This window comes from Alligator mississippiensis, chromosome 2 (assembly GCF_030867095.1).
Source record: "Alligator mississippiensis isolate rAllMis1 chromosome 2, rAllMis1, whole genome shotgun sequence".
NCBI lineage: Eukaryota > Metazoa > Chordata > Crocodylia > Alligatoridae > Alligator > Alligator mississippiensis.
In genome coordinates, this window is record NC_081825.1 from 72,421,263 (window position 1) to 72,440,233 (window position 18,971).

At 40.8% G+C, this 18,971-nt stretch overlaps 1 protein-coding gene across 14 annotated transcripts in view; it reads right to left on the reverse strand.

Moving 5' to 3' along the window:
• TENM3 (teneurin transmembrane protein 3) overlaps window positions 1–18,971 on the reverse strand; it is a 604,744-nt gene that overhangs the window by 126,291 nt on the left and 459,482 nt on the right. For all 14 annotated transcript variants that reach the window (XM_019481354.2, XM_014594830.3, XM_014594833.3 and 11 more), the window contains one exon: window positions 3,981–4,103. In XM_019481354.2, the coding sequence (XP_019336899.2) occupies window positions 3,981–4,103 (123 nt within the window). The remainder of the gene's footprint in view (window positions 1–3,980; window positions 4,104–18,971) is intronic.

Genomic DNA, 18,971 nt, shown 5'->3' on the forward strand with positions numbered 1-18,971 from the left:
ACAGAAACAATAAACAAAATAAAATAAAGGTTTAGACACTTAAATCAATACTTTAAGCCAAAATATTTATGCATTCTGTTTGTTGAATTTCATTGTACCAGAAACTCAACTGTTATTCAACTGTAAATAAATGTTTTCAGTGGTTCTTCAGTATTTATGAAAATTCAATTAATATAAATAGTTTCAGACAGTTTCTAAAATTTTCATGAACTTGAAAAAAACTTTTCAGAATATTTACTAATGTTCTATGGGATAATTTGGGAAAGAAGTACTTAAAATTCACATTCATAATATAAAAAAACACCAAGTAAACAAAACATTAAAAAGATTAATGGTAACTGTTGTGGAGTATAACTGATAAAATTATTTTATTGTAACTGACAATATAATTTCAAGTCCTTCCTTTGTAGGCAACACTAATTAGAATATCAGGAGACAAGGCTAGATTTATAGACAATCAATAGCACACCCTCTAATTCCTCCTATAACCTTGGTTTCAGACCTCCTACTGTGCAATGTTTGAGGTGGGATTCCGTATATCCTTCTACAAATAACCATCAGTCATAACTGAGAATCACTAGTTAATTCTACAGGCATCACAAAACAAATGAAATCAAAATCCTCCTTACAAATGTACCTTTCTGGAAAAATCAATACAGCATCTAATTAAGAAACTATTAAACATTTCATTAACATGAAGTACTATAAACAATAAAAAAAAGCTTGATACATACACGTGGCAGTTAAAGTCTAATGTATTTTAATTTGCTTATAATATTTAAGTGACCTCAGTGTTCTAATTCTCAAAGTATGCAATTTAGGGACAGTCAAAATTGGGGGTGGGGGCTGGAATACATTTTCTTCATTTTACAATCAAGCAAGTGAAAACTGTTATAAAGGTTTTTTTTGCACTGTATGTGTTCAAATGACATATGTAAAATGATGCCAAGAGCATGTTTTAGGGAATGATTCCAAATTATCAGTTGAAAACACGTAAAGCTAGGACTCCTATATTTATATTCTCAGCTTTGACGAGTATTGCGGTTTTTAGTTTATCTATGCCCCATTCGTCTTTTTACGAAATGAATATAGAATCTACCGACCCCAAATGGGCGCTGGTACAGGATCACAAATGCTTTGTAAAGCATTTGAGAGAGCCCCAGCTGAAGGGGCTTGCTCTGCATGCAGCACGAGGGGCTGGCCTGGGACATGAACTACTTGCAGCACACAGCTGGTCCCAGCACTGCATGCAACACAGGGGGCCAAGGTTTGAACTGTATGAGGCGCCTCAGATGGATCCACTGTGCTGCCTGCAATGCCAGATCCAGCCCCACACGCCACATGCACACTGGTCCCAAAGGCAAAGGGGGGGGAGAGGGGGGGTGCAGGGCACATGCCCCTGCCCCGAGATTGGCTGCTGCCGAAGCCGCTACTGGCTTCTAAGGGCAGTCGCTGCTTGTACCTGCCCCCCCCCTTTACCTTTTTTCCCCCTAAGTTCTACCTATTTACATTCTCACTGACATCCTGTTACACTTTTAGCTTCTCTCATTCCTTGGAGTCTCAGAACAGCAGAGGCTTCCTATGCCTGAAGAAGGGTGACTGCGTCCAAAAGCTTGCTAAGAACTTTTTTCCAACTACTCAGTTGATCTAATAAAAGATATCACGTCTACCCAAAGAACCTTGCCCATCTTCCTGTCATGCACTGATGATATAACCTGTTAAAAGACCATTACCTTCCAAATCTACAGGTGAAAGCATTTTACAACAGATTAAATGATCCCAATAAAGGATTTACAGGATTTGGGGATCTTTGGAAGAAACAGAGCCTAAAAATATCATTTGTTATTATAATTTGACTGTCATATCACTCCCTATTATTTCCAAAGACAAGGAATTGTACCAGCAGGTTTTTATTTGTTTTATAGAATTAAAAACAACTATAAGAAAAAAGTTTTATATGAAAAAAGTATTAGATATGGCTGATGAATACAGCAACTCTGTCAGCCACCACTGCACTCTGCGTGTGTGTGTGTGTGTGCGTGTGTGTGCGTGTGCAGATTCATTACACACGCAGTAGCTTCTTTCCAGTGCTTGTTATAAGAAAGAAACCAACCACACACGGGAAGAGATAATGGATACCTAAGTACAGGCACCTAAGTCAGAGAACTAGGCAAAAGGAAATAAGAGGAGAAAGACACAGAGAGCTTTACTAGACAGGCTTCACAAGACTAGAAGATGACAGAGATGGAACTAAGTTATATCGTTTCTATAATTTGAGTTGGGGTGATTTGAAAAAAAAAAATCAAGATATTAAATGCTGGTAGAAGCTTCTTCTTCCTTTGTGAGAAGGAAGAAGCTTCTACTGGGGAAATTTCCAGGGGAGATCAGCTGCACCCTGTGAAGGGGAAAATGGATTTTTTGTAGCAAAACAAATACAACACTCATCAAACATTTAAATCAAGTTTTCCATTCAAAAACTATTGATTTTAAAGCTCCTGCTAGCCAAAAGTGCATGGGCTTTTAAAGGTTTCAAGAATCTTAAAGGGCAACTTGAAAAAGGTGAAATGAATACAATTCCTTTAAGTGGTTTGTGTTTTAAAAGCTTCTTATAACAAAATAAATAAAGTATTTTGACTGTATATATTGGCTGAATAAGATAAGACTACATATCCTATCCTACCCTGGAAAACAGATTAACGCATAGCCTACTGTACTCCAGTAAGAAGTCAAAGATAAAACCAGAACTCAAAGGAAAAAAATAGTAGGCATTATATAGCAAAGTCTCCCCCACCCCCAATCACAGGCAATATAGGCATTAATTTAATAACTCTAGGCATGTTGTCCTCTTCACAGAGATTAACCAAAAGAGGACATTAAAAAAATCTCTCTCGCAGTTTTTTATGGCATTGTTCTCTCAGGAGTAGGTTTTACTTCCCTCTGGAATAAACAAGGATTTTGTTCTGGAAACTAGTCAGAGTTAATGGAAAACACAGAACTTAGAAACATCATATGGTAGTCTTATTTCTCTGAATTAGCCCCTCCTTGTCAGGTCTGACCCAGATACTGTAGGTCTTCCAAGTGTTACAGTTCTAAATCATTTCTAACTACTTGCAATAAGAATTCATTATGATATGGGCTCCAATCTTTGAATCTTTCCCATCCAGGAAAATGACTGCCAAGTACATACATTTGCAGGGAAGTTTGTTTTGGAGCAGGGCTGTCCAATGAGAGGCCTATGGAGCCATCACATGGCTTGCAGGCTGCATACAGCCCAGAAGCAGTTAACATGAACCTCTCAGGCCCCTGCAGCTGCCTTTCCCACTTCTGCGCAGTTGGGGAGGGCCCAGAGTGCCTGCCTGCCACTGGCACAGGGGACCATGTGCCACCAGTGATGCCCAGGAAGTAAGGGAGGCTGTGGGCCGCCAGTGCAGCCTGCAAGGTGCAGAAGGAATCCTAGAAGGGCCTGCCCCACTCAGTGTGTGGCTTACCCAGTGTGTGACCCAGGCCCCACAAGCCTATGCCTCTGAAGTCTCCAGCTGCAGAAGAATCAACATTTTCCAATGAAAAACAATTGTATTAGAAAATGCCTAATCGGTTCTTCTTACTAATGACAGAGTCAACATTATATAAGCTATAAAGTGATACAATGATATCTCATCTCTTCCACCAAAACCATCCATGGTATTTCTCTTAGCTACAGAGGCCAAAAGTTACAATGCACTAAACTGATGCTCAGCTGGTGAGGACGGCTACTGGTGTCGTTCCCTCCACCTGTGGGAGGAAAGATGTGCTCCCTTCCACTCTGAAATGCTAATGGTTTACACTCACGTAGTACTGCGACTGTGTTAAAACTGTCTTGTACTTAATATCTACAAGGCTGAAAAAGAACAAGATTATAAATAATTGATGCAAATGCAACACAAGTTCAAGGAAAGGATATCCTAAAAAAAGGAACTAGATGAAATTAGGGCCTCACTTACCGTTTTCGCCAGAAGGTACCGATACAGTGTGTGTTGGCACAGTATCAGAATTCACTTTTCCATTCTCAAACGTGTCATTTTCAGTTTGTTGTAACTGCCAGTTGAGACCAAACAGATGCATTGCTGGTGGCAAAGAATACATATAATTTAAATATTTGGTGCCTTTAATTACAGTGATGAGTCGCACCGACAATGAAATTGCCATGTTTTGAATCAGAACAGTAAGATCAGTGTTAAAAATATCTAATAATAGGAATAAGCATTATTTTAACATATGCAGTTTTCATTGCATATACCACAAAGGAATTCCTGCACATACACTTTAATGACATAGTGCTATGTGTCAATACAGTTGGCAATCAACTCTGTTAAGCAACAGCCCAGTCATTCAGACTAACTGTGCACTCACTACATCTGCTCTTATCTTGAGTCTTTTATGCATGTCCCATTAACATGAAGAGGACAGCTTCTAATTGTGCCCTTTTGCCTTTCCATCCCTAAACCTCTGGACAGAGAAGTCACTTCAGTTTTGAAAAGAGATTCCTAAAACAATTTCTTAGAATAAATAATTCTATAAAGACATGGGTATGTTCTGATCAGCTAGCAGGATGAAACAAAAGTAACAAGACACAGAGAGAAAGATGCTTTCAGGGGGAGGATGGTAGCCTGTGACTTGAGAGACGAGTGTACACGCCTGTGATTAGAGAGCAATGCACGCTTCTTTTCTTTGTCACAGACTTCCTATGTGGCCTCAGGCAAGTTACTTAATCACTGCCTCAGGAAAACATTTCCTTATCTGTCAGGAAGGGAAGGAAGCTAAATACATTAAAGATTCTGCTGTCCTCAGATGTTACACAAAAGAAGACAGTGTAACATTTGAGACAGGATACTGGAGATGATTAATTTTTCCCAACTTTTTTCTTAAAAATTAAGACATCAAGTGTAAATGTACAACAAATTAAAAAAACAGTAAGAAACATTTGTGTCTGGTATTACTAGGCTGTACTTGTTTGACTTCAGTGGAGTGGTACCCTTTAGAACCAGGGATTCATTAATCCCATTGTCTAAGACTTCTATAGCAAAAATTTGTTTTACTATAAAATTGTTTTTTCTGCGATATGAAATATTCTCAATCTTCTTAATATCTAAGGTCTGTTTTCTCCCAAAGAACCTACCATACCATCAAAACCTGATTTTATTTTAAACAGTCTCCATTAGTTTTGTAGCCCACAGGAAATAACATTATTCGCTGACTCTGCAACAGTAGTCATCTATAACATACTATTGCTAGTGCTAAGTCTGTGAGTGATATTGGTGTATGGAAGTATGCTAGCCAGTGCACTTTAGCTTGAGTTTTTTAAATGAATACAAAATATTAAAAAGTTAAAGCACTATCTCCCATTTCTCTCTCCCTTTTTTTCCTTCTGTCATGCACATTTCATTCAGCCCTTCTATATGCTTTTGAAATGCATCCCTTCATCCCATTTGGTACCATCTTTAATACTACAGTCTTTCTGTGTTGACCCTGGACCTGATCCTGCAGTTCTTGCTTAAGACAGACTTCAGCGGGAGTTTGGTTTGGTCAAGTATTGCAGCATTAGACCCTCTGTCAGTTCCTTGCTTTAAAAGATCTACTATTACTGCATGCTTCAAAGATTGAAATCTACCCTCTAGATAAAATAATCTCTTTGTTCCATGTCTCTGACTCCACTATTCCTTTACTTTCTCAAACCTTAAATTGACTGTCAAGGCCTGAAAATGTAGAATGATTCTCAACTCTCAGACCCTTTTTCTTTTTCTCACACCTCCCTTCTAACTATGTACGTCTACCATAATTGTCAGAATTAGCCCTGATTTTGACCCTACCTCTGCTGAAATTCTTATTCATGTCTTAACTACTGCTCCTGTTGGATTACTGCACATCTCTTAATATGGTCCTCCAAAGTCCCTGGGGCCAAATTTAATTGTCAGTTATATCAGTATACTTCACTGACCTCAGTGGAGTCACAGTTATATAAGAGCATAACTTTTAGGGAACCTAAAATACTTCACAGTCCAATGCTGGCATGCTCACCTACTCCAGTTAGCAGGATTACATAATCTCCAACCTCTGCCACCTTTAACTATTTCTTTATCAGTCTCTGGCCACATCTGACGCTGACTATGCAGTCATTACTGCACAGTTATTTAGTACTTGCATACACAAGTACTAAATGACTGGTCAGGAACTGGTCAGGAACACAGCAGTGTTACCAAGTGGCTTTTACGTGATGCTGACTGCACAGTAGCTCATTACTACTGAGCAGCAGCATCGTGTCACGCTTCGTGGCACGTGATGCTACTGTGTGGTAGTAACGAGCTACTGAGCAGTCAGTGTCTCATGTAGATGTGACCTCTGTATCCAATTAGGACTTCGGAAAGAATGGTTACCAATGCTATAGTAACTTCTTTAAGACACTGTAGTCAGTGGAACTCCCCAGCACTTGAGCTCAGAATATTTGGAATAACCACAGCAGTCCATCAGGACCAGGGAAGCTCCTTAGGCCTTCTTCCCTCCCCTGTGAAGTCATAAAAGGAAAAGCAGCGGCCACACTCTCTCAGTTCCCTCGCATTTCAAATCTCAGTGAATTTGAGGGATCAGAAAGCAGGGATGGAGGACGGATAAAGGATCTACCCTGACATTTCAAAGATCCCCAGTGTCTGGAAAAAAAACATTATTTTTGTGTTATAGTATTTTTCCCCCAGTTTGTGCCAAAATGGATTCCGCCATATGTGACCACCAAACAGGATCCTGATTAGGATGGTGGGATGAGGTGAACAAATATAAGCAGACTGTTCCATGAAAAATGTAAATTCTGAACGTTAGAACATTCTGGAAACAGATCAAGAACAATGCCTAAGTTTTAGTAGACTGAACTACCTTTTTCACAGTTTTTGCGAGGAAACCTCTTCCGGGGATCATCTCAAAAACTCAGACCTATGGATGTAGGACCACAGTGCATATTTATTTCGTGCAGAATGCAGCTTTCGGAAGAATGTGGGTAAGCTTGTTGACTAGTGCATGTGGAACTCAGACATTACCTTGAGAGGAACTTTGCAGATGGCCTCAGTTTCAAAATCTTCTTGTTGAATGAGGTATAGCATTCTACTTGGAGGATCTGGCAACTTTATTTCTCCTGGAAGAAGCAGTAGCCATCAGGAAGACCTTTCTAAAGGTAGGATGGTGACTGGAACACTCCACAATAAGTTTAAAGGAAGGGGCTCCATGAACTTCAGAAGGACAATGTTGATGTGTCATGATGGGGCCTGTTCTGTGACCAGTGAGTGTGCATGTATAAAGCCTTTGAGAAGTTTCAATGCTTTTAGAAGGGAGAAGATGAAAAATGACTGCTTTAGAAAGTCATATGCTGACAGTGCTACCAGGTGAACTTTGATTAAACTGAAGGAGTTCAGAAGCTTGTAAATCCACTAAATAATCTAGAATGTAAGAAATCAAGGCCTGCTCAGGCTTGAGGATCATTTTGACCCACCAATATGGAATACCTCTCTCACTTGGAAGAGTAGGCCTTCCTTATGGTTTTCTATTCTGTGCTATATCCTGTACATGTTGACAAACAGTCTTTTTCCCATGATACCTGTTTAACCAGCATCCAGGCTGTCCATCATAGCAATCTAGAGCTGAATGAAGTATTTATCTCCTTTTCTTATGATATCAGGTCTGGATGGTCTGGGAGCTTGACTATGAGCAGTAGGAACATATGGAACATATGCAATAGGTGAGTCTGTTAGACCAGATGAGAGCTGTGAAGACGAACTTCGCCCGGTCCTATTAGTTTGGGTAATTTTCCAGGGGAAATTAATGAAGATTAGTAAAAAAAAAAAAAAAAAAAGCTAGGGATCTCAGGCTTATGACACCTTTGGAGTAAAAGTTGAGGTACTTTTTATTATTTCTGGTAGCGAAGAAATTATTAGATTCCCCCACCAGCAAAACTTGCACTTCTGCAGTTGCCACACATAGTTGGTGACTGATTGTTCAGTTGTTAAAAGATGCTGCTAGGTGCCACAAGTTGCAAAGCTCTGAATGTGATGTCATTTAAGTAGTGCCAGCTCCACAAACTAATCGTTTTGCTGCACAGAAAGGCCAACATTTTGTTGCTTGTTTACAAGATATGTTACTGACCCATTGCCTTTCAGTATCTATACTGTTGAGTACCATAGCACCAGGGGAAGTACCACACAGGCTAGTTTTGTAGTTTGAAGTTCCAGCAGGTTTCTATGTAGTTTCGTGACCTTTGGCGATCATTCCATCTCAAATGTGTCTGTGGCACATATTTGCACATCGATGGGCTTTCCTTTCTGGTCAGGACAGCCACCTGGATGGTGCTCCAAGGATACAGGAAAGAAATTCAGGTGAAGTTTCTTGGAGAAGTAGACTGATGTAAGGCCAAAGTTTCTTGGAGAAGCAGACTGATGTAAGGCCAGGCAGATAGTGTTACATCACATTAACACCCCCCACCATGAGAAGCAAATTCTTACTACCACTCCCTGGTGTATGTTTCTCATTTACCAGGGACTGAATCAAGAGGAACCCATCCTGATGTAAATATCCTTATGCGGCTCTGAGACTAATCTTATCCTATGGACCATACCCTCCAGAAGGAGTTGGAAGGACTTCACTGGTTCAGCCCCATTGTAGACTGGAAGCATACCCTGGGTGGCTGGTGACATCTTTAAGTCAAAAGCCAGAAACCAGCCCTGAGCCAGAAGAGATGGAATGATGGAACCAAATATTATCATCCTGAATCTGGTGATGACAGGGTCTCAGGGCTGGCAGATAGTCTGGGCCAGATTTTGCCACATATGGGACTAGTAAGACCATATTTGGCCTTTACAACTATATATTAAGCAATTATGAGGACTGGTTTCTGAGATCAGCACCTAGGAATTTATGACAGTAACATGTAGACAATTTAACACTGGAGTCTATGTCTGCTGCTTCAAGCTCCTTTCCAGACTTCTGGTTTATGTCGTGTCTCTGTCTCCTGATCCTCACTTGGTATTTTAGTCCCTGTTGTTGGCTCCTGTCATTCAACTTGAATCTTGGCTTTTATTTTTAGTTCTAGACCCTTGGCTTGGCTCTGGTTCCAAACCTTTCCCCTAACCCAGTGGTGCTTAACCTCTCGCCCAGAGAAGATGTGGCCTGTGAAGCCATATTATCCGGTTTCCTCATGGGTGTGGAAATTTGGCAATGGCACAACAGTAACAGTGTTAATTGCCACTCCCCTGCTGCCCAATTTCTGGACCCATGAGGAGGCCTGCTGGGTGAGTGAGGTAGATCTGTGCATGTAGCCAGATTCAGGCATACAGAGTCACTCCATGGGCATACTGCACTTGCAGACTGACCTTATGTGCTGACTCGGTGCTGGATCCAGCCCATGGACCAGCCCTGCGCCACTCATCTGACCCATGGCTGGATGGACTGAGCACCAGTGCCTTAATTGTTTGGTTGGACTGCTCATATCCACCATATCCCTTGCAGGTGGCAGAAACATTTGCTCATTTTCCTCAGGCCTTGGATAGGATTCAGACCCTTTTCTTTGAAGAGAGGAGATAATGAAAGAGAAGCCCTTGCTAATGCATTATTAAAGGACTATTTTATGGTTTTCTGAGGACTATGGCCTCTTCTGAGAAGGCTCCATGACACTACATGATAAATGAGTGACAGCAGCAGCTAACAGGAAGACTTGCAAGGAGTGATCACAGGCAATTATATGTAGCAATAATATACAGTTTGAAATCTTCACCCAGGCCAAATGTAAGAGGATCAGGGTTTTTTTGAAGAATGCCTATATTGTTCTCGGCTTGTGTGGTTCCCAACTGTTATGTCAGACTTCTTGCTTTCAATACAGATGTTGGCATGCATGTGATGAGTAGTAACAATGACAAGTCTCTTCTTGAAGAGCTGGGACATGTTGTACATGGGTGGGCAGGCTGTGGTGCCTTTGGAAGCTTGTCTACACTGTGGCAATGGTGAGTCCTGGCGCACAGGGGCTCAAGCACACTCTGCCAAACCCCTGCCCACCTGCACCTGGCAGGTGGGCCTAATAGTAGAACTATGCCGGCAAGGCTGCTCAGAGTTCATCCTATGCATTCAATCTCAGGCAATCCTGAGCTGTACTTTTGGCTTTAGGGTGTCCCTGTAGGCTAAATTGGGCGGGATATGCTCAAGCTCCTTGGTACTAGGATTCTCTACCATCACAGTGAGAGGATTGATACTGGCATAGTTTCCCATCAGTCCTACAGCTATATATGTCCAGTCCTTTGAATGCCAAATCTTTAAAGGTCATCTGGACTTCCCCTGGGTTGCATCACAGCAAACATAGCTGCAAAACTTGTCACAGTGTCCGACTCATGCATTGCTGGTTGTTTGTCCTTCTCTGGCAGAATCCTTCAGCTCCTTGCTACACGTGCAGGGGTTTGGAGCAATGTGTGTCACTCTCTCCCACATCAGGGAGGAATATTTTGCAAATCTGTTATCCAAAACTGCAGGGAGGTTCAGGCTTCTCTGCCAAAGATGGCCCGTTCCTTGGATCCTTTTCTTCTGGGATGCCCTTGCTTACACAGTCTTCTTCCTAGAGCACTGAGATAATGAGGAAGTCTGGTATAGGATGGGCAGAAAACATTGGTGCCATGTTGGTACTGACATAACCCTCGAGTGAGGATCGATATAATTTTTCCACATACTTAGATGTTGGGGTAAGTGAGGTCAGAGTGTAACAAAAGGCCATTTTCAGGTTCCATTAAACTGTCACTTATTGGCAGAGCAGTTCTTGCTGGGGTTGAGGAGTTCAATAAATTGAATCATGTGTGAGCTTTACTGAATTACAGCTGTCTCAATATCTGGTGTGTCTGCAATCTTTGACAACAGCTCCTGGAATGCCTGGACGTTTCGCATTGTCAGTGTTAGAGCTTGGATTATCTCTATTTCAGAGAAGGAAGATTCTTTAGAATGGTGGATTGCTGAACCATTTTCTGTACCAGGTATGAAGGCGATCACAGACAAATAAATTACCAGTCCTCGTCTCTCTCATTCATCTAATGTTAGCAGCTGAATTGTTTTGTTTCCTCACTTCTCCCACAACTAACTCTGGGGTGTGTTTCATGCGTCCCCGTTTACAAGGAACCTATTCCTGAGCTAATGGACCTGATGGTCATTACTTCAAAACCCTGCTCAAGAATCGCCCTTATTATGAAGCCAAAAAAAATTAATTATTTCAAATGTAGTAAGATACACAGAGATATACAAATGTTTCCTATTCCATGGAAGTACAAATATCATCAATAACTGTTACTTTAACATCTCTTCTTGAATAGCTTTTCTTTTCTGTTGCCCTCTGCTTGGTTTTTTGTTTTGTTTTGTGCTTCTTTCCTAATTGGGGCAGTAATTATCTTTTTGTGGATTTGTAAAGTGGCTAGTTGGTAGGTACAACCACAATCCAAATAATAAAAATAACACCTTCTCACGCCTTCTGGTAATAGTTTTATTTTTGTAGCTTGATTCCTCCTTGACATCAGCCCAAAATACTGTAATAATGATCAGGCTTGCACATCCCTAAAATTCCACTGACTCGTGAAGTATAAGCTAGAAATACAGCCATTTTAGGGCACCATTTAAAGTGACAACATGTAAGAGGGCATAGAGTGGCAGCAGTGAAAAGAGTGTGGCAAGGGAGAAACTAAAGAGTGGCTGGCAATCTCCTTTTCCTTCCTTTTTTATTTTTTTAAATACCAGTCACCCTCTGGAACACACACAGCAAAGAAACTGAATGCATGCCAATATGAATAGGTAATGAAAAGACAAGTCTGGACAAGAGGCCTGAGGAGGAAAAGTGCACCTTTAGCGTGGGGAATTTGTAGAGGTGCCTGAAGATGGTTAACACTCAAAAGAAGAGAACTGTAATATAGCATAATTACTTGGCTATATTAGGAGCCTGTGAATACTCATGGGCATGATGTGGCTCTGCATTTACTCACAGGACAATCCAATCCAGTTGTACAGTACTTATATGGTAAAAACATGGATTATAATTTTCAGGTTTTATTAAATTTGTATGCAAAGTGTAAAACCCCAAAAGAAGACTACAATATAAAAGTTGACCTAAATCCCATAAACCCTAGCAACTCAAAAATGAACTTTAGGCAGTCAGTCAGTGGTAATCCTAAATTTGCAGGGTAAATCACAGTGACTGAGAACATCTGTCAAAGTCACTATGACCATTACAATCCAGAGCAGAGTTTAAATAACTTAAAAAAGTCTTAGCAATGTTATTTAAAACTTTTAACAGAATTTTAATGGTCTGCTGGAACCTGATAAAATATTTTCATGTCCCTATTCCTAAATTAACTGAAAGCGTAAATGTCCACCTCCTAAAATTAGTTCTACACAGCAGATTTTTGGCAACAGCTGGTTAAAAAACAAATACAAAGCTTGGAGGCCAAGCCAATTAATGAGTTTTTTAGAAGCAATTAGAATAATATAAAAGTAGGGTTCGAAGGAGCCTCAAGAGGTCACCTAGTCCAGGCCCTTGCTCAAGGCAAAATTATCCTTAACTAATGGAAGCCTTACTGCCAGGAATCAAACCTGAGTCAACTGCCTGGAAGACAGTTTTGCTTACCATCATACTGCCAACACTAACCTGGTATAGATATTATAACTGAGAAATGCTCACTTCCTTGATTAAAGTTACAATAAAATATTGAAAATTGAGACTGAATATAACTCTTTTTGAGGAAGTTAAAGGGGACAAACCTCCTTGCCTCCTATGACTCCGCAAGAGAAGGTTGAGAGGTGACCTTGTGGCTGCCTATAAGTTCGTCACGGGGGCACAGAAGGGAATTGGTGAGTTTTTATTCACCAAGGTGCCCCCGGGGGTTACAAGAAATAATGGCCACAAGCTAGCAGAGAGCAGATTTAGATTGGACATTAGGAAGAACTTCTTCACAGTTCGAGTGGCCAAGGTCTGGAACGGACTCCCGAGGGAGGTGGTGCTCTCCGCTACCCTGGGGGTCTTCAAGAGGAGGTTAGATAAGCATCTAGCTGGGGTCATCTAGACCCAGCACTCTTTCCTGCCTATGCAGGGGGTCGAACTCGATGATCTATTGAGGTCCCTTCCGACCCTAACATCTATGAATCTATGACTCTAATAGAAAGTTTGTTACTGCCAGCTGTCTACATTTCAAATATTGCATTTGATTATTTTGTCTAGGAATTTCCTCAGATGGAAATTAGAAAGGAATAGCAGGTTATTAAAGAAATTAATCTGCCATAGGATTCTACAACTTCAGAGTTTTAATATGCACTTGGATTTTTCTGGCAAGCAACTGAAAGGAAAATAAATTTACACAGAAAGATCAGTATATGTAAAATGAATAAAATCATCAAGTGATTGAACTGACAACTGTACCTCAAGTATGAAACTGGCCCATTTTGAAAATGTATCTTTAGAAAACACTGCTAAATTTATATAAGTATTTTTACACCTCAGGTCAAAACTTCAGGAGGTCTCTAATCCAATAGTCATGTAGGTATGCATAACTTTTTAAAGCATTGTAATTTGGCTGACTGAATATTCATGGGCAAAATCCTCTAGGGTAAAAGTGGATAACTGCATATAAATAACATCAACTATGCATGCAAGTGATTGGGTTTAAAATACATGTGAAAATGATGAACTTGCATGAAAAAGGTGAACAAGTATAAAAGGGACATTTATTCATAGATGTAGGGTCGGAGGGGACCCAAGCAGATCATCAATTCTGACCCCCTGCCCTGGGCAGGAATGAATGCTGGGCTCATATGACCCCTAGTAAGTTTAAGCTCATATGACCCCAGCTAGGTAGATATCAAGCCTCCTTTTAAAGACCCCTAAGGTAGGAGCCAGCACCACTTCCCTTGGAAGCTGGTTCCAGATCCCAGCTGCCCTGACTGTGAAGTAGTGCCTCCTGATGTCTAGCCTGAACCTACTCTCAATCAACTTATGGCTGTTACTCCCTGTTACTCTGGGAGGCGCTCGGTGGAACAGGGTCTCACCCATTCCCCTCTGGTACCCCTGGTAAGTTTATAGATGGCCACTAGATCCACTCTCAGTCTCTCCTAGGGTCTGCCCTGCTGCCCCCTGATCATGCGAGTGGCCCTCCTCTGGACCCTCACGATGCTGGCCTCATCCCTCCTGAAGTGCAGCACCCAGAACTGGATGCAGTACTCCAACTGTGGCCTGACCAGTGTCACATAAAGGGGGACCTGCTTGTGACGCACTGGATACATGACAAGTTGCAGTTAGCCTTGCTGACTGTGGCCTCACATTGGCGGCCCATATTCATTTTAGAATCAATAATGACTTCAAGATCTCTTAATAAAAAAAAAAGAAAAGAAACAATTGGCTGTACAATAACAGACTGTACAACAGATTGCTAGATCTCTATAGAATGCAAGGGTCAATGATCGCTGAAAGTATCTAAGGCAGCTGGAAATATCAGCAGCAATTCATTATACAACATTCCTACTTTAGTGTTGATAAGAGCCAGTTTTCCACTGTGGACTAAAAAGGTAGCGCATTTTTAAGTGGTGTATTTCAAATGGAAGGCTTTCCATACGATAAAGGATCCATGCAGAAGGAAGAGGCTGGGATGCTTGGAACTGTTGTACACTATTTCCCCAAGTCATCCCCTCTGATGATTAAGGCAGGAAAAGTCATATAAACTTGCTTATGGGAGAATATTAGGGAGCTAGAAACCGTGGCTCTAATGCTTTTTGAAGATCTAGGAGGAGTGGCCAACCTGTGGCATGCGTTTGTGTCTCACAGATTGGGGAAGCATGTAGCAGATTGGGGAGGGGGCAGGTGCACAGCAGCACAAAGGGCAGGAAGCAGAAACCAAAGCAGCAGATCAGGCAGGGAACAGAGAGCAAAGAGCAGAAAGGAAAGCAGCAAATAGGGAATGGAGAAGAGAGAGAGAGGAAGATCACGCAGGAGAAGGAGATCAGAAGGGTATGGGTCTAATTTGTGGCATGTCAGCCAAAAAAAGTTGACCCCCACTGATTTATGGATATTGTGTAAAGGGAAGTAATGGAATAAAGTGGCAAAACTTAGCAAAAAGAACGGAATTGTATACATCTCGTCCTTCTCTCTCCATCAGAGCTTTTCAAGTTTTCTAGTATTATTCCTGCAGATGTCCTTTGGGACAGAATTCCTCTTTTCAGAATTGAATTCAGCCATCAGAGACTACTACTGCTGTGAATTTCTGGGTGATTTCATGTTGAGTTCTACAGATTGTTTTCCTAGAGTTAAATGGGATTCTATACATAGATATATATATTCATTTATAAGAAAGAATGTGATTTACTTTTTCAAAACACTGTGAAGAGATTATAATGCGAACTAAGCAAATTGAAATTACATCTCAATTTTGCTGAAGCATTATCTTCTAGGTAATCTCTTGGCAATACATTTTAAAATGAAATATTGAAAACTGAAGTGGTTTTCAAACATTATTTACTAAGTACGTGTCTCAAAGTTACAATTAGTACCTGAAGCTATATTATTTTCAGGGACCTAAAGACTGGAAAATGCTCAAGTCAACCATCAGTAAACTTATAAAATTGTAACTCCTGATCTGCAACATCAACTCCTAGTTTTATAGCAGAGAAAGACGGAAACAAGCCCTTTCATTTATAAACTGATTTGCATTAATTTGCTGTCTGGTAAAAATCATGCCTCTTCAGATATATCTGTTGTTGTAGATCAATAAGTGAAGCGGTTAAGAAGTGAAATAGTACAAACAAGTTCTTCATATGCTACTGCCCTTCTCAAGTCAACATAAAACCAATTTGGATGTCTAACATATAAGCCACTTGGTAGTGTAATTTATGGGTTCCTATACATGAGAAGCGAGGCTGTTCTGATGCGCTGTAATTACATTTCATTGGAGCAGACTCAATTAAATACCATGCTTCAGCAGACTCCAGTGTCACATCTATCAGCGTCCCCGAGCTGAAAAATGGTAGCAGGGGAACTTTAACTAAAGCCAGTTCAACAAGCTTTAGTTAAAGCTCACCTACTGCCATTTTCCAGCCCATGGAAGCTAATACATGTGATGCTCCTGGTGCTTTAATTAAAGCTGCTCTCAGAGCCACTCTAATTAAAGTATCTCCACCTCCTCCCCAAACATGCATATAAACACACTATGTATTTCCGCTTCTTGAGAAGCTTAGCTAATAGGAAGCTACACATGTATATAAAAGTGCCTGAACCATTATTTTGCAAAGCTGGACATGTGTGGATGGAATTCCATTACATGAGCTCATGGAAACTTGCCAATGTCCACAGATGTCTACATAATAACTATAAAACTTAAGGTCTCTTTTCTGATATTTTTAATGGACTTCAAAAATCCATTAATTTTGCAGTTTCATATGTGAAAAATCTAATCTGGATTCTTTATTCTCCATTTTCTGTGAAAACTTTTTCATACCATAATCTGTGAAAAACGTATCACAAAGGAAATTGCTTAGAAAGAATGTGACAAGAAAGATATGTCAGGTAGATTTTATGCATGAGATTTCTTTGTTTTGACCTCTAACCAGACACAATTATATGACATTGTAACACACGCTATATTTTTCATTTTCATGGCTGTTAAGAAAAGGTGTGTGGTATTCTTTATAAAGTTTTCTTGTAGTTCATCAAAATGCAATGCATCATATATCTATTTCTCTGAAAACCATATATGGCTAGATGCCTAATTTCATTTGGTGAGCCCAGTTTCCCACAGTAACAGTTATCTTAACAATTATCAGTAGTGTTATCTGAAAAATAATCAAGGTTTAGCAAAAACCCCAGGTTTCCAACAACTGATCCTACAGAAGAGACACTCAATACACAATTACAGACAAGATTTAGCTCATACTTGTCCTGTTTCAACATTCATGCTTTTATTATGAATAATGTCCAGGTTTCTGCACTGAGTAATGTTCTTTAAGATTAGCTGTTCAGATCCTGGGATTTCAGCTGCTTATTGATTATTTCTTTTGGATAATGCTGTTCACAGTTAATAAGATACTAAAAGCTAATTACAGATGGAGATGACTAGGAAATGCATATTATATTGTAAGCTCTTTTGAACCAGGTATTGCATTCTCTGTTTTGTGTTTCACATAGGCTCATGAAAAATGCTGTGTACATGCAAGGCTTTTACATTATAGAATTTTCCATAGCAAAACCAGAGTTAAAATTATGTTACTCCATACCTTAATGATTGAATGCACTCTCTGTATACGGCTGAGACATATAGCTCCTACCAACAAAGAAAATGTTAGACAAGAACCTAAAGTTAGACACAGGTGACCTGAGCACCTCAGACAGTCAATCGGGGCCAAGCCTAGATATAAGCAGAGAATGAAAAGGAGAGCCTGGACAGTTGAACAGGGACTTTTGGGACGAGAAAAGCTCTAAGCTGATCTCTTGGAGGCAGAGCTGCTGAAATGAAATGGAATGGAGAAGGGACCGGATACCTATTCAAAGGACAATGGAATGCTTCATGTAACAATATTGTAAACTCATTTTTTCCACCTTAAAAACAATTTTTTTTTGCCCTAACAAAGTAATTTATTTCTGTACTTGTAAGTTCAGGGCCCAAGTTTGGACTCTACAGATAAACTGGTTTAGAGAAGCATAAGCTTTTGTAGGTGACAGTCTACTGTATCAGCACCTGACAAGGCAGCATCTGAGGAATTAGGATAGCTTACACCTCTCTGAACCAGTTAATCCCTAAGGCCCCCTCTACACGTGCAGGTAAAGGTACGATGGGACCTAAGGCACGATCCACACAATCCCGCCTCCTGCCATGCCACACATGCATGTGGAATCATGCACTGGATCCCATTCTGCCTTATTGTGGGGAAGGGGGAACCCGATCTCAGGCTCCTCCTGCACTGGCAAGAAGCAAGCTCCTATGGCTGGGAACCTCCTCAGCTGAGGGGATCCTAGCTGCCAGGGTGTTCCATGCACCCCCAGGGCTGGGGGGATGATGGCAGGCGCTGTCTCCCAGCCTTGGGGGTGTGTGAAACTCCCGGGGAGGCTGGGGGATCACAACTGTTGTAATCTCCCAGACTTGCATCCCCAGGGAAGTCATGCCCCTGACTGCCAAGACCCAGCTCGTTCCCAGCACCCACAACTACAGGCCTCTCGGTCCCTGTGCTTCTGGACCCAGAGTCAGCTGCTGCTGGGGCTGAGAGTCCCTTCAGCTGCGGGCCTCCCAGCCTTAGCTCGGCATGGGGCACCTTTGTGGTTGGGAGTTGGGTCAGCTGATGGGGCTCCCAGCCACAGGGAGACCCTGCTACATGCAAATTAAAGCTCAAGAGCAACCAGCTATAAAGTTAGCACACATTTTTGAGGTCTAACTTTACAGCTGATTGGAGCTTTTTATGATGTGATAGCTACTTTGGATTTGTAGCTGGTCTTAAGGTAAATTTGCAATTAACCAGTTAATTGCATGATACCTGTAATATGTAGAAGGGGCCTGAGGTGCCATCTTGCTTGGCCTTCTGCTTGACTTTAGACGAACACAGCTACCTACCTCTTTCTATATAAGACTTTATGATAAGCACCAAGAAAATGAACAATACCTGAGGAACAAAATAAGGAGGATGCATGAACTGTAAAATGTGCAGTTTTACTTCCTTAGAGATAGACTTCCAAAATTATATTCCCCTCAGTCTGTAGCATCATCAACAACAAGTTATTTTACATAAGAAGAACATGATGGGTTAGTATGCTTTATTATATTAAAAGCTATACAAATTCGTTATACAGATCTTACAAATGTTCTTGACTGTATTCAAAGTTAAGTTATTTCCCAGCAATTTAACCTATGTATAGCTTTTCAGGTTACCCTATTCCTTCTCTGCTTAACCTTCTATTCCTTTCTCCAAAATGA